Source organism: Eretmochelys imbricata, chromosome 8 (genome assembly GCF_965152235.1).
Source record: "Eretmochelys imbricata isolate rEreImb1 chromosome 8, rEreImb1.hap1, whole genome shotgun sequence".
In the NCBI taxonomy this organism is placed as follows: Eukaryota; Metazoa; Chordata; order Testudines; family Cheloniidae; genus Eretmochelys; species Eretmochelys imbricata.
In genome coordinates this window covers 18,100,671-18,116,335 of record NC_135579.1, presented here as the reverse complement: position 1 = coordinate 18,116,335, position 15,665 = coordinate 18,100,671, and the positions used below count along the sequence as shown (strand labels likewise).

The 15,665-nt window shown below is 41.9% G+C and overlaps 1 protein-coding gene across 1 annotated transcript; it reads left to right on the top strand.

The window, feature by feature from the left end:
- The first annotated feature begins 328 nt into the window (after nt 1-328).
- Nucleotides 329-13,986, top strand: PLAC8L1 (PLAC8 like 1). The gene is made up of 5 exons (XM_077823745.1): nt 329-408; nt 2,105-2,363; nt 6,349-6,482; nt 12,459-12,595; nt 13,804-13,986. The coding sequence occupies exons 2-5, from the start codon at nt 2,239-2,241 to the stop codon at nt 13,945-13,947; spliced, it is 540 nt and encodes a 179-aa protein (XP_077679871.1). The 5' UTR covers nt 329-408; nt 2,105-2,238; the 3' UTR covers nt 13,948-13,986.
- The last annotated feature ends 1,679 nt before the right edge of the window (nt 13,987-15,665 follow it).

Genomic DNA, 15,665 nt, shown 5'->3' with positions numbered 1-15,665 from the left:
TCTTGACCCTCGTCATTTAACAGCTTGTGTTTGTATTAAAGCTTATTGCAAGAACAAAAAAGATTTTAGACTGATATTGCACATTGAAATAATCTTTTGATTTGCTTTTTAAAGAAGGCCTCTAGGAGGAAAATCTTGTACTTTTCATTGTGAAGCAAAAAACGAAGACAAATATGCTTCACGTTTGCTCAAGGTTCCTGCAGTCCAGACAAACTAAACTGATTATTCTTCCTAGACTTGTTTTGTTTGTTTGTTTCCAGGAGATGTCACTGTTATGAAGCTATGTGTGCAATTTCTGTCTGATAAAAACTAATGACTATATAAAGAGATTTGTTAGTATTAGATTCTCCATGTTAGTAGCAAAACTCTGTGCCTTCTTCATAGCCTTACTGGAAAAAGTTTGGTTAGGTAAGCTTTAACAGGGAATTGCTTTTAAAAAACATTGATGAGCAATTTTTTGCTCATGCTAATGTATAGTGTTGTCCAGTGGTATAGAGCAGAATAACGATCAAGGCTCTGCTACTTACTTGCTATGTGGCCTTGGGCAAATTTCCTTAATTCCTCTGTGCCTCAGTTTCCCTATCTTTATCAATAGTATTAAAATACCTTCCTTTCTCTCAGGAGTTTTGTGAGGCTTCATTAATGTTTCTAAAACTTTGAGATCCCCTGAAAAGTGCTATAAACATGCAAATTATTATGGCTGCATTACTTAAAGCCATCACAGATTGGATGAAATGCCAAATTGTGCATAGATTTCAGCAATCTAAAAATAAACTCAAAACTGAAAATAGATTTCCTCTTTTGCTGTAGTCCTCTTCAAAATGACACAAATGTGGCTTGATTCCCCCCATCAGGTGCCCATCTTATAAGATTCAAGGAAAACTCCAATATCAACAATCTTTTACATGGGTCCTGCCAAAAACTAAATTGACATAACCGGGGGCAGTGTGGGAGGCCTTCTCTAATGGACGCAAGAAACCAACCCTTCCTATGTGAACTGTGGGCCTGTAATGTGAATACTTTGGCCAATTTATGTCTGATAAAAGTTAGTGACAAGATAAAGGGATTTGTTAATGTGTTAGATTTCCCCGTTTTATTCGCAAAACTTTGGGATGACTTTGCCTTACAGGGAGAATGGGGGTTAGGCAAGCTTTAACAGGGAATAGCTTAAACAAAATCATGAGCACGAACTCCTAGCTGCCTTACATAGGCATTAAATCTGTTTGCACTTAATTCCTCCTGTGCCTGGTTTATCTCTGTCCTTCAAACTTGATTTGGTAGAATATTCTGTTTTCAGAGCGGTCAGCCAGCATTAAACTGTAGCTTTTTCTTTGCCCCTTCCCCCACTTTTTCTCCCTCCTCCAGCCTTAGTCCTGGTCTACACTTTGAAATTAGGGAAGTATAACTATGTTGCTTAAGGGTGTGAAAAATCCACACCCCTGAGCATGCAGTTAAACCAACCTAAGCCCTGGTGTAGACAGCGGTAGGTCTATGGGAGAATTTGCCCATTGACCTAGCTGCCACCTCTTGGAGAAACCCTCCTGTTGGCGTAGGTAGCATCTTTACTGAAGTGCTACAGTGGCACAGATGCAGTGTTTTAAGTGTAGACATACCCTTAGCAACTGTCTTCTCGCATTGCTTTTGGTAAATTGTTGAGAGATTTCTTCAAACACTGTGAAATAATATATCATTAGTTGTATACTATAACTGTTAGTAGTACTAGTGGGAAAGGCTGTGGGAAAGGTGGTATACTACTGGATTTGATATTTATACCATTATACTCTTCTTAGCTGGAGCTATAGGCCCACTCGCCATTGAATCACATCTGTGGCAAAAACATACATGGGCACTGATTAGCAGTTCTTAATCAAGGGGGTCTGGATTATTTTCCATCACTTTAAACTTCAGGTCTGTATCTCCAGTCATTCATCATTTTAAAGGACTCTCCCATCCACAACAGACATGCTTTAGACTAAAAGACTAAAGTTTAGAGGCAGAAGGCCTATCTTCAAATTTCACGTAAAGACGTGTGTGTGTGTGTGTGTGTAAGTGTAATTTCTGGGGGAGGAGGCGGTTTCACTTTCTAATCTGGGGGTTGTTTCAGCTGTTGGGACCCCATTGTGACCTCAGGCCTGAGCATGCAATGATGTCATCAGCATTCAGCTGTGAACAACCTTGAGGCACTTCCGAATTCAACAGAGAAGGAGAATTTTTCTCTCTCCTTCCCCTCAACCCCAAATGAACTGCTTGGGAAGTCGCTGCTTCAGTGTGACTGAGGCGGCCCCACTGCCTGAGATCCAAGCGCCGCTTCTCCTCTCCCTAATAACACCTGAAGATGGGACCTTTTTTCTTTCTGCTCTACGGTAAGAAATAAAATAAGGTGCCTGCCTTTCACCTCGCAGTTGGCATTATAAATAAACTGTGTGTAAAAAGAAAAATATATTTTACAGGTGATGAGAAATGTGCTTGCTGCTGTATAGTGCTCTGCACAGGATTCAGTCTGGCACAAGTCTTAGAGAGGTTTCCTTGTTATTCAGTCCCATGTGGCTTTCAGCTGAGAAGCTGATTGGTCCTTTTAGGCCTCCACGGCCAATGAAGAGAGAACCATTGACAGCATGGGGCACCAAAAAAGCACCCAGAATCCAAATTTTGATTAAACCACACCTGGATATATTTCAGTAGTGTCTTATTGGGTTAGCAAGATAGTTTGACCTTTGCTGGATTTATTCTCCACTGAGATTAGGAACAAGCTGAAATCATCAACTAAATGTTAATGAGACACACAAATCAGCTGCTGAGTAGGAAAAGAATCCCCTTTAGGAAACCGCCATGAGTGAGCACACTTGCAAATACTCATTTTTAATTTTTATGTAGTGCTTTGCACTTTCACATGGCTCTGCGTTAATACTGACCAACTCTCAAATTGCCTGTGTGGGATAGATAAGCATTATCCCCATTTTATAGCATAGGAAATGATGGCATGATACACTGCGGTTGAGTCTTGCCTGAGAAGCATCAGTGCAAAACTGGGATTACAGCTCAGGGCCTGGACTGGCCTTCCTTGGCCCACATGGAGACGATCTACCCCCTTGTATGCATGTGTGTGTTAATTGTCTCCACAGCGCCTTCCTCATGCTTCCATGGGGCTGGGAATGAGGCTGAGAGAGCCCTACAACCCGCAGGCCTCGCTCCAGCAACTCTGCAGAGAATTCATGACTCAAGCACTGATCTAGCCAACATCTATATTACTTCATGAACCAGAGCCCCTCTATACTGACCCAAGGTACAAGAGTACCTGGCAACATGGAAGGAGTGGATCCCAAATCCAGTGTGGAGGCACAGGGCCTCCATGCACCTGAATCTAATTCTCCAGCAGACCCCTGATTTCTACAGTGTTTGGCTTGCCACAGGACGCCTTCCTGTGGGACTTTCTGTGGAAGAGGGTGGCTGGGCCCCAGGAGTTCTTGGCTCTTAGGTCCATGTCAACGAGACCTTGCTGCCATTTCTAATTTAAGTGTGCATTGTCCCATATGGTCAAAATATTGACCAAATTATCAGCGGATTGTTGTGTGTTCTCACAAAGAATAACATTAAGAAATGCTGAGGATTGATACAGGCTCCCTCCTGAGTTATATAGTTTAATAGCAGAACCGCTTCCCTGATTTAGCACAGCATAGAGACTGCTGTGTTCTTCCACTGCTGGAGAAAGGGGGTGGAAAAAATAATTCCCACAGGATACTATAGTGGAGATTTAACTGTTGTGATTTATTGAGGTAGCATTGCCGCAAGAAGCATAAAAAAAAAAGCCGTTCAGGAAAAAGCAGCGTTACCTCACCAGAAGTCCAGAGAAACTAGTCAACCTCTCAATCCCTTTCTATTAAGTTTCTTGCAGTTTCAATTTCAAAACAAATGTAACAATATTATTGAACCTAGGGAAAATTAATTGCTATGTGGAGCATTTTAATAATTAAAAAAAATCCATGCAAGTGTGTTGCTGCCAACTTTTGGTTTTTAAATGGGGATTGAACCACTCTGGTCTGACACTCCATTTGTATGAAATAAACCTGGGAGCCAGATTCTGGTTCCCACTCTGGCCTCTGTTTTTGCTGCTACCATGCCATGTAGGCTGGGCTGTAAAGGTGCCACCTAAGCCCTGCAGCAAATTCCCCCAATGCTGGAGGTGCTTAATAATGCCAGTTTACGTGGTCCTAGTTTCATTGATTTCATAGAGTTTAAGTCCAGAAGGGACCATTATAGATCATCTAGTCTGACCACCTGTTTAACACAGTCTATGAATTTTCACCCAGATACCCTTATATAAAGGCTAATATTCTGGGGAGTGTTTTTATGTAAGACATGGGAGGTAATTGTCCCACTCTACTGGGCACTGGTGAGGCCTCAGCTGGAGTCCTGTGTCCAATTCTGGGCACTACACTTTAGGAAAGAGGAGAGCAACAAAAATGATAAAAGGTTTAGAAAACCCCACCTATGAGGAAAGGTTAAAAAAACTGGGCCTGTTTAGTCTTGAGAAATGAAGACTGAGGCGAGACCAGCTAACAGTCTTCAGATACGTTAATGGCTGTTATAAGGAGGACAGTGGTCACTTCTCCAGGTCCACTGAAAATAAGTAATGGGCATAATCTTTAGCAAGGGAGATTTAGGGTAGATATTAGGAAAAACATTCTAACTATAAGGGTAGCTAAACTCTGGACTAGGCTTCCAAGGGATGCTGTGGAATCCCCGTCATTGGAAGTTTTTCAGAACAGGTTGGATAAACACCTGTCAGGGGTGGTCTAGGTTTACTTGGCCCTGCCTCAGCACTGGAGCTGGGCTTTGATGACCTCTTCGGGTCCATTCTAGCCTTACATTTCGATGATTTGATGCATTGAGATTGAGCCTAGTGATTTTCGTTAGACAAAAGCATTTCATTCCTCAGCAAACTAAACCATTGTGTGCCATAGGCAGAGAACATGAGAGACCGAGGTACCATTGTTTGAGGCCCTTGCAATGTCAGGAAATAGATTAGGTAAGACGTGCCCAGATGATCTACAACCCTTGCTGGAGAGAGAGACAAAACTTCCTCAAGGTCCCAGCCAGACTGTCATGGGGGGAAACTCCTTCCTGATTCCAAATCTGATGATCTGTATGACCCTGAGCATATCAGCAAGACACACTAGCTAGGCATCTAAAAAAGAGGATTCTCTGTGCCACCTGAGAGCACTGGTCCTCCCCGTTTGTCATCCTGGCTCCAGCTGCGGCCAGTCTCTGGGCCTTCAGAAGAAGGCAAAAAATAAATAATAATAATAATATAATATTAATAATAAAAACATTCAACAACCCTAGAACACATCTGGCCAATTGTGTATCAGAGAAAAAATTCCTTCCTGACCCTGCAGGCAATTGGCTGAATCTCTGAAGCATGAGATCTGATTTCTCTCCCTGTAGTCCATCCTCCCTGGTGTAAGAAGCAGGGCTGGGAACGTGGCATGGGGGAGACCAGGGTGTTGGCAAAAGGAAGGGAAGTGGCTGTAGCACTGAGTACTTCTACCATTCTGAGCCGCAAAGATCCCTGCAGATAACTGTGAGGATGCTGTCATAACTCGGGGCTTGCATCACTGGCTGCAGGCACAGTCTGGGTGGTACAAAGGGGGATTAAAGGTACCTTAGCATCCCCTGCCCCCCTTGGGGGCGTCTGCCGGGCTGCACCTCTTGGAAGATGCAGCATAGAATGCAGCCTTAGATGTTCCACCAGAAGAGTTGCTCACAATGCTACTTTGGAAAGAAGTTGGGTTCGGCTCAGAAGCCAAGTTTCATGCTACGTCCAAAAAGGAAAGAATGATACATTTCAGCACGCAAATGAAATCGTTCCACTCAGCAAAAAATCAGTACCAGTAACTCAGCCCTTGAAAACCCCCTTTGGTGAAATGATGAATGAATTGATACATTCATCATACGGATGAAAGGTCCGTGCTAGGAACAGATTTCAAGCGTTAACATTAAAGAGGTAAATCGCAGTGATTTGACCGGTGGATGCTGAAACCTGCATGGATATTGTGTATTTGCACTTGAAGTACTTGGTTTCTGATCATTTCTTTGTTTGCTAGAGACTGAAGGGCACTGGTGATCAGCTATATTTTCTGCCACACTCTGAGTGGCTAGAGAGCAGCAGCAACAGAAGCAGAGAGAAACTCAACTGCAAAAGGGGATAGCCATAAAGCAAATTGGTAGCACTAAAATAATGAAATCCACTTTTTTTTCTGTCAAACTCAGGATAGCTTCATTTATGAGCAACCTCGGTGGTAAAAGCCCAGCCTCCCTTTTTTATTTTATTGCTTTTTTTTCAATCAGGAACAAAAAGACAACAGAGCCCGTGACAACTCAGCCGACTCATGGGGTCGGCACGTCCACCGTCACAACAGTCATACGGACCGGAGGAGACTGGACCACTGGTCTCTTTGGTATCTGCAGTGACAAGAGTGTTTGTAAGAGTTTGCAGTGTTTTATCATTGCTTTAATTCCTCCTTTGGGGATGAATTCAAGTAATACGGGGAGGAAAACAAAAGATTTTTATAGAGCAGCTACCAGACACTGGAGATTGAAGATCAGACCATCCATTATGGCTCGTTTAGGGGTAATGAAATTAGTATAACTGAGACTCCCAATAATCAATAGTCAAATCATAAAAACAAATAATGCTTGTGGAAACCTCTTTCATGGATTCTAAAGGTTGGGTGTATTTTATTGTCCCATTTTGTCAGTGGAGAAACTGAGGCATTGAAAGATTAAATCTTACTGAAGCTAACGCAGTGAATCAGTGGTAAAGTCAGGAATAGACCAATTCTCCTGAGTCCAATTCAGGAGCTGAAAGCTACAGAAGGCCAGTCACAGAGGCCTTAGTTGTTCCATGTTTCTGTTTCTTTCTTGTGCTCCATGTAAATTAGTGGCTAACAGAACAAAGTATTAGCCCATGTAATGCAGGAACTCATTAAGGATTTTGCAAATAGTTACAAAGAATCTTTTGCACACACCCTCCCCTTTGGTTTATGTGGTGTATCCTGCAAGCTTCCTCTATACAGCCCTGCTAATGAACTCCATTGCTGACTTGCATTTGCGAGATCTGTGCTTTTTCTGAACAGGGAATACCCATCCTATCATATTGCATGGTGATTTATAGTGTGAGCGAATGATGGGATCAAAGTGAGATCTCTACGCTAATTGTACTTGTGACAGTGGTTACCACAACTACCCTGCATTTGGAATGGTTCCTAATTTGAATGGCTGCTGCTTCCTTTGCCAGAAAGAAGAGAGGGAGGGGTGTCCTGTAGCAGGTTTGAGCTAAATGGGCTCTATTTTCCTGCCCTGCGGGCTGAATTAAACCACATTAGTACTTGAGAGAACCAGGGAAGATGGTTCTGAAAGACTAGATATGTCCAGCCAAATCAGTTTGCTCTTGTGCATTAGTGAGTTGCTTATAGCCATATTGTTTGTGGAAGTAGTTTGTAGTTTCTGGTGCCAACGCACTCAGTATCAAAAGACCCCCGAACAAGACACCCCCCCATCTACTTTTCTTCCATAGTTGCAAAATAGGTTTAAATATTTGATCAGTTCTTGAAGATAGTTTCTAGAATATTGAGAACAATCCTTGTCAAAGGAGAATTGATTCTGAAAGTTATCATTTTAAGAGCAGTTACTCTCACCAATAGGAAGGCATGATATTCCATCTGATGACTAGAATGCCCCATTTTGTAAGTTAGCGTATGTACTGTGAGAGATGCATGTTACTGGATTGCTTGTGTGTTAAACACATTTTGAACAGAAGTTCAGAGAGGAAGGATGGTCTAGTGGTTAAGGCGCTAGCCAGAAACTTGAGTTCAAGTCCCAGCTTTCCCCCACTCCGTTCCTGTGTGATACTGAGCTAGTCAGTGTATGTCTGTGCTGCAAAAAAAAAAACCCAGGGCACTGAATCTCGGAGCCTTGGGTCAATAGACTCTGGCTCAGGTTGTGGGGCTAAAAATAAAAGTGTAAATGTTTGAGCTGGAGCCAGGGCTCTGAGACCTTCCTCCCACACCAGGTTTTAGAGCCTAGGCTCCAGCCTGAGCCTGAACATCTACACCGCTATTTTGAGCACCTTAGCTTGAGTCCCATAAGCCTAAGTCAATTGTCCTGGGCTCTGAGACTTCGTGCTGTGGGTCGCAGTGTAGACATATCCTTAGCCTCCCTGGGTATGTCTGCACTGCAGCTGGGAGCAGCTCTCCCAGTTGCTGTGTAGACATACCTTTTGTGCCTCAGATCTCCATCTGTAAAATGGGGATAATAGCACTGCCATTCATTGGGAGGATAAATATGTTACAAACTGTGAGGTGCTCAGATACTCCGGTGATCAGGGCCAGACAAGTACCTAAATTAGACAGAATTTGATTTAAAAAACCAAACGAATTGAAAAAGGGCTATTCTCCAGAGCTGAAAAGCTAGTTTAATTGTGTGAAGGAAGGAAGCAGGGACTGTTGAGTCGTTAAGGCGTAGCACTTGGGAATCATGAGTTCTTCTCCTGGCTCTTCCAAAGACATGGTGTATCATGATCGTAAACTCCGGCAAGTCGCTTACCTTCTCTGTCCCTCAGCTTCCCCATTTGCAAAGTGGGGATGATATCTTTGCCTCATGTTAGACTAAGTTCCTGTATGTCTATCAAGGGCTTTGATGTCTTCATTTAGGAGGATCAGAAGGTATTAATTTCTATTTGAAAACCAATCCTTGAACTTGCCCAAAATTAAACTAGCCTTAATTCTGCCAATTCTTTTCAATTAGAGAGAATAAATTTACTTACATGGTGGCATATCCACATATAGCACTTGGAGTTCCTGATGCCACCGAGGGGTTGAAATGATAAGCGCTAAAGCCAGAAATACAGCCCCGTTCCACCTCCTCCCTTATTTCAGTTTAATTAAATAACATAAAAGTGAAAATTCATTATTTTCAACTTTCCATTTTCTTTGGACTTGAGTCCCCTTCCAACCAACCAGAAAATGGTAGGATAACCCAGAGTTGTAATGTGGGTGTGCCTATGGGTTTGCATGCGGTGGGTGGAAGACATTTAAGGAAATATACTCTCTTTACTCCCTTACTTAATTTGGTCATAAATTATGTTAAGCGAGGAATAGAACACATAAGCCCCACTCTACTACTGCTATGTTAAATCTTGGCTGCCAAATGAACTCCTTTTGCTACAGCCGCTCATAATGTCAGTGTTATTAGCCGTCATACGGGAAAATTTAAATGTAGTTGGGGTAGATCCCTGAATAGTGTTCAGTACCATCATCATCCATGGAAGTCGGCTGGAGTCAGGGATGCTCAGCATCAAAAAGGATTTGGCCAACTAGTAGTTCTCCTGTCATCCTCCCCTCCTGTGTTAAAGTGAGAGTTTGCATTATCCCCATGGCTTATAGCACTGTCATAAATATAAAGGGAAGGGTAACAACCTTCCTGGATACAGTACTATAAAATCGCTCCTGGCCAGAGGCACAAAATCCTTTTACCTGTAAAGGGTTAAGAAGCTCAGGTAACCTGGCTGGCACCTGACCAAAAGGACCAATAAGGGGACAAGATATTTACAAATCTGGGGTGGGGCAGAAGAAGGTTTTGGTCTGTGTGTGTTCTGGGTGCTTGCCAGATACAGATCAAGCAATCCGACTCCATTAGAATTAGTAAGTACTAGCAAGGGAATGCGTTAGCTTATATTTGTTTTGGCTTGCATTTTTCTCTGTGCTGAGAGGAAGGTGTATTCCTGGTTTTCTTTTTGTAACTTTAAAGTTTGGGCCAGAGGGAAATCCTCTGTGTTTTTGAATCTGATTACCCTGTAAGATTATCTTCCATTCTAATTTTACAGAGGTCCTTCTTTTACCTTTTTCCCTTATAATAAAGTTCTGTTTCTTTTAGAATCTGATTGGGGTTTTTTTTAGTGTCCTAAAAATCCCAAGGTTGGTCTGTGCTCATCTTGTTTATTCTCAAGCCTCCCCAGGAAAGGGGGTGTGGGGACTTGGGGGGATATTAGGGGGAAGTAGGAACTCCAAGCGGTCCTTTCCCTGAGTTTGTCTAAATCACTTGGTGGTGGCAGCGTTACCTAATCCAAGGTACAAGGGAGAATTTGTGCCTTGGGGAGTTTTTAACCTAAGCTGGTAGAAATAAGCTTAGGGGGTCTCTCATGAGGGTCCCCACGTCTGTACCCTAGAGTTCAGAGTGGGGAGGGAACCCTAACAAGCACTAACTAGGTGCCATTAATCAATGGCTTCCTGCCATCCCTGACTGAGAGAGCTATTATATTTGTAAACACGGCTTTTTTAAAAAAAACAAACTCTTTTGTGTATAAGCAGTTGCTAAAAATTAAAAAAGGCAATGAACCTGCCTTCTGTGTCTTAGTCTGACACACCATGGAATCCTAAACATGCATCATTTTCCCTCTGATCTTTAAAAAGAAATTGTTTCTTTGCCTTAACTTAAAAAAAAAAAAAAAAAAAGAAAAAAATTGTTGCAGAAATTTTGAATCCTTTAAACAGAAGGTAAACAACTAATAGCAATGTTTTTCCTTTGTTTCTTTTGATATTTTATTTCCTTAATAGCACTTCAGGTTTTCTTGTCTTTATTTTCTCTCGCTTATTATTTTCTTCTGTTTTCTTTTGTCCTTTTAGCTTTCTTTCATAATATGTCAACAGTAGCAAATCCTCGCTATTAATTTGCAGTAAGAATACAATCTGGAGCAAAGCCAAATTCAAAGGCACAAGGTGCTTCATATTGCTCACTGTGAACTAGTGCTCTGAATTTTATTCTGAACACAACTCTAAAGGCCAGGGCGGCTTATTTTATGGAAAAAGTATTTATAATGCCAGTTGATGGAACAAACAGGCATATGAATGTGTTTGCAATTGTTCAATAGATCAATGAACTTAAATTCACAGTGGAGCAGCTGGAACAATACAGCTGATATGCATGTTCTCAGAAACCTGCTACTGCTTTGACTTGTTTGTCTGAAGGTAGCTCAGCTGAGCTTTGGATGCAGGTATGAGGTCAAACTATGCCCTCATTTACACCTGTCAACTCTACTAAAATCAGTGGAGTTCTACACTGAGGGGGGCAGGGCTTTTTAATTCCAATTTCTGGGTGGGTTGCTTGGGCCTTAGAAATGGGTTGCAAGACTTGGTTGACATCACTACTCAGCTGAAGATAGAACTGGGGATTCATTTTTGGCTTTCAAGTTTTGCTCTCAGCCACTGGTGAAAATACCCTTCTGGAGGAAGAACTCTGTTTAGTTTCTCCTGCTGTGTCACGTGGGATCATTTACATTGACTTTGTTGTCTTAGCCAGTACCCTGCTCCCAGATGAGGTGAGTTGAGGGCTGTGGCTGGACTATTTCTTTCAGCTTTTGTCATCTTCAGAGCATAATATTTAAAGTAATTACAGATTCAGGCTTCCACTGAGATTAATGTGAAGATTTCCAAAAAAGGGGGCCATCGACCACACTTAACAGAACAGGAACTAGTATATTTTATCGAAAAATACTGTATCTATAGTCACCAAAGAAATTAAATGAATGATTCCCTGCAGTGGGCACTTGTGCTATCGTTCTGCTATAGACAAACGCTATCCTAGGTGCTTTTACTCCTGATTTGAGAACAAAAGACATTTCAATGAATTGCATGAAACTGTGTGATAACAATGCTGTTGAATTTACTTTTTTCAAGAATTTTAAAAAGGAAAAACAAATGAAGCCAAATGGGATTCAGTGCTGTCTGGAAAGATATTTTGAATACAATGCATTTTAAGCTTTGCTGTCAGTTCATCCCTCTTTTGGAGATTTAGGGCTCACTTGCACTACAGGGGAGCTGTATCTTCTGCTGTGGTTGGAACAGTAGTATAAAAAGGCCTTTAGTGTTAGAAAAGTGTTCTATAGACTGCTTTTATGGGGGTGGGTGATCCATTGTATACCTGCATTGATTATTTTAGCTCAAAGATTAAAACCCCTATCCACGCTGATCAGTAAAACCATAGCAGCATCCTGTTAGCAATGGTTGGTTGAAGATAGCATAGTTCATAGATCCATAGACATTCGAACCAAAAATGACTTGCTGGGCCAAGTAGTGTAGTGATTATCAAACTGTGACTTATGAAACTGTACCTGGTGTTCTGCAGAAAGCTACATGTTGAGAACTAAGCACGAGGGGATTGGGAAGAGGAGATGGGACGCATGTGAGTTGCCCACAGAAAGAAGCCATTGGAAAGCCACCACCTCCCTTCTAGTGTAGGGTTCGCTAGAATTCTGTGAAGTCCCGTTTAAAACGCTCTTATCCCCAAGAGGACAAGGCTATTAGAATGAAATGAATGTTCCAGGTTATTTGCAAAGTGCTGTTTACCTCTTGTTAAGTGTGAACCTACGGCACTCCTGTGACTGTGATTGTGGTTACTGGCAGGTGTCTGTGGTGCCTTGTGCAGTCCATGTCTAGAATGCAACCTTGCAAGGCACTATGAGGAGTGCCTGTGTTTCCCATTGCTGCCAGGTTCCACCTTAGCGTTGAGAGTCGGCGCCAGAGAGAAATACAAGATACGAGTAAGTCTTTGTGTGTGTGGTGGGGAAGGCTGTTTTGTGCAGCTTACATAATGCTAAGAGGCATGTTCCTCCTGTTCCCAAAAGAGAGACTGCAGAACGAGTTTAATATCTGTAGACGTGGTCAAATGGGATTAGTGTGCTGGAGTGTGCCACTGAATATTGATGATGTAGAAATTCTGCAAATGTAAAAAATTCACTTGGGGCCTGATCCTGAGAACAAGGAGCTCAGCACCTCGCTAGCCTTCCTCCTCCCTTATTTTCAGCTAGGGTTTGAACAGGGTCCTCTAGCCAAACTCTTTTGTGATCTGAAAATCTGTTGTTCAGATGCATTTTGCATTTTTAAAGCAGAACTAATACATTAAACCTCAAGAATGCCCTTTCTCTTTGCAGGGAAGCAAAGGCAGCATTTGATTTATGATAGAATGCCCATTCCAAGCAACTAGTCATGTTTTTTAAAGTACTTTGGAAGAACAGAACTGTGGGGGTAGGTGGGTGGGGATTGTTGTTTTTGTTGCTGTAAATTTACATAGCCCAGAGCTGATGCTGTAAAATATTCATTGCTATGTAATCAGGATAGGCAGGGAACAAAGAACATTGTTCAAACCATGCGGAGAGACACTTTAAGGGCTTATGAGGTACTGAGTGTCCTCAAATCTCATTGGCGTTAATGGGAGTCATGGGCACTCAGCACCGTGCAAGGTCAGAGCCTAAGGTTATGTCCGCATTGCAATGCAGGGGGTGTAACTGCAGCTCATGTAGACGGAGCCAAGTTAGCTTCAATCTAGCTAGCTTGGGTACTGGCAGCAGCGAAGCTGCAGCAGCATGGGCTTCAATACGGGCTGTACAAGCCCGCCCAGGACCCTCAGCAATTATCCGGGCAGCTAGCCTTTGAAGTCTATGTTGCTGTGGCTTCACTGCTATCCAGTACCTGAGCTAGCTAGATTAAAATGGTACACTGCTTGCAGTGTAGACAGATCCTAAATCTTCTGTAGGCCAACAGATTAGAAAAGATCCTGTTAGACACTGGGCCCAAATCAGATCTCATTTACCCCAGCGTACATCCAGAGTAACTTGTTGATTTAGGTCCGGATCAGGCCCAGCAACTCATTCTTACTATAGGGTGATTAGAATAGGAAACACATAGCGAGGCAGAAAAGCTGCTTCACGATCATTCCATTTGTGTGAAATGATCTTCCTGCTTTCCCCAGGGAACCCTGTGTGAAGACTGGATGGCAGTTCATTGCTGCTGGCCTTTTGCTGTTTGCCAAGTGGCCCGAGAGCTGAAGAGGAGAGCTACGACCCAGATCTATGAAATAAACATTGCTCCTACAGCTAAAGATACCCTAGTTTAAAAATTCCCAGCCAGAAAGCTTGACTCATGATACTTCCCCCTCCTGCCAATGTAAAATACTTTATTTTTAGAAATAAAATGCATTTGTGTCTTACAGCAAAGGCTCTCTAATAATCCTGCAAGGCTGTGTATGTTAAACCGTGATATAACACCTAACCGCCTCAGCTGCAAATTTCCACAGTGCAGCCATATTTTGTGGTTCAATGATCTAGGGCCTGCTCTGAAGTATGGCACAGTTGATGACCTCCCTCTCTGGGCACAGGGATCTGGAATCCTAATGCAAAGCATTTTGCATGCAATTCCTTAGCAAAGCAGCAGTGGCAAAATCACTGCAACTGAAAAGGCTATAGGGGAATAGGAACACATTTAAGGGAGGAAGCACAGTGCCGTGAATAGAGCATGAAACTGGAAGTGGAAGGAAATGGATTCTTTCTCCAACAACTCACAGTGTGACCTAAGCGGCTCATTTAGTCTCTCTGTGATTCTGTTTCCCCATCTCCTAAACATGAGACTAATGATACTCACCCTCCTTTTGAAAAGCACTTTGAGATCCTTGGAGGAAAACTCTCTTAGTACTAAAAGTATTATTAATACAGTCCTTTGTAGGTTACTGCAGTTTTGCTGGAGGCAAAGAAGGGAGATAGATCTCCCTTTAATCGGGTGTCAAAATGGTGATGGGTACAGGGAGACAGCCATGGTAGTCCTAGCTAGAGTCCCAAACTCAAACCACATTCCCAGAGTAGCTGGGAAAGGAATGGCTGAATTCAGAGTAGAACTGCTAAGTCCCCTGAAACCAGCACTAAAATAATTCCTTTCATGCAGGCAACTGGAAAGACTAGAAGTAGAATTCAGTTCAAATAAATGAAAATAAACATTGTTTTATTGTTTCATGCAAAAACAAATTTCATGGCAACACAAAATCTTTTACAGAATGGAATCATATACATATTTGGCATTGAAAACTTGACCAACATCTATACTTTCCATCTGCTGACCTCCACCGTGCTGATGAGCTAATTTTTGCAGTGCACTCATTCTGAAACCCAGTCTGTCAATTACTTTTCCAGTGTATAAGGTGCAGTACGCCACTCAAGTCACGATAACTTTTTTTTTATTGGTCTACAGACAACAAACCTAAACATTAGTTATAAACTTAAACAAGTAAATTTGTAGTAACTTAGAGCATTCTAAAACCAGAGCCTTTCAACTGATGTAATACAAAATAAATACCTCAGTGGTTAATACAAAACAGAAGATGAAGATACGTTTTGTTCATCAACTTTTCACTTCCTCCTCTTGATGAAAGTGAGTTAAATTGAAAAACCTTTTAAAAATGAACTTCATATAACTGAATTTATACAACAGTTATTTTTAAACAATAGACTAAAATTATACGTTCTGTCCACCTTCCCAAAGCCCTCCCACCCCATCACAAAATTAGGGAAGAAAATATATTCTACTATTTCTATTAAAAAAACAAAGTTTCCATTCTATTCATTTATAACACAATGCAATGTTACAGCCATATTAACGGCTATTGCGTTCAATACAGGAACAACTGGATGAAATTCTCTGGCCTCTGCTATGCAGGAGGTCAGACTAGATTATCTAATGGTTCCTTTTGACCTTAAAATATATGAATTTTGGTCTGAAACTTGGTCTAGATAGTCTATTTTTTTCATGTTTATATTTCTACCAAGTTTGATCATTTTTATGGTT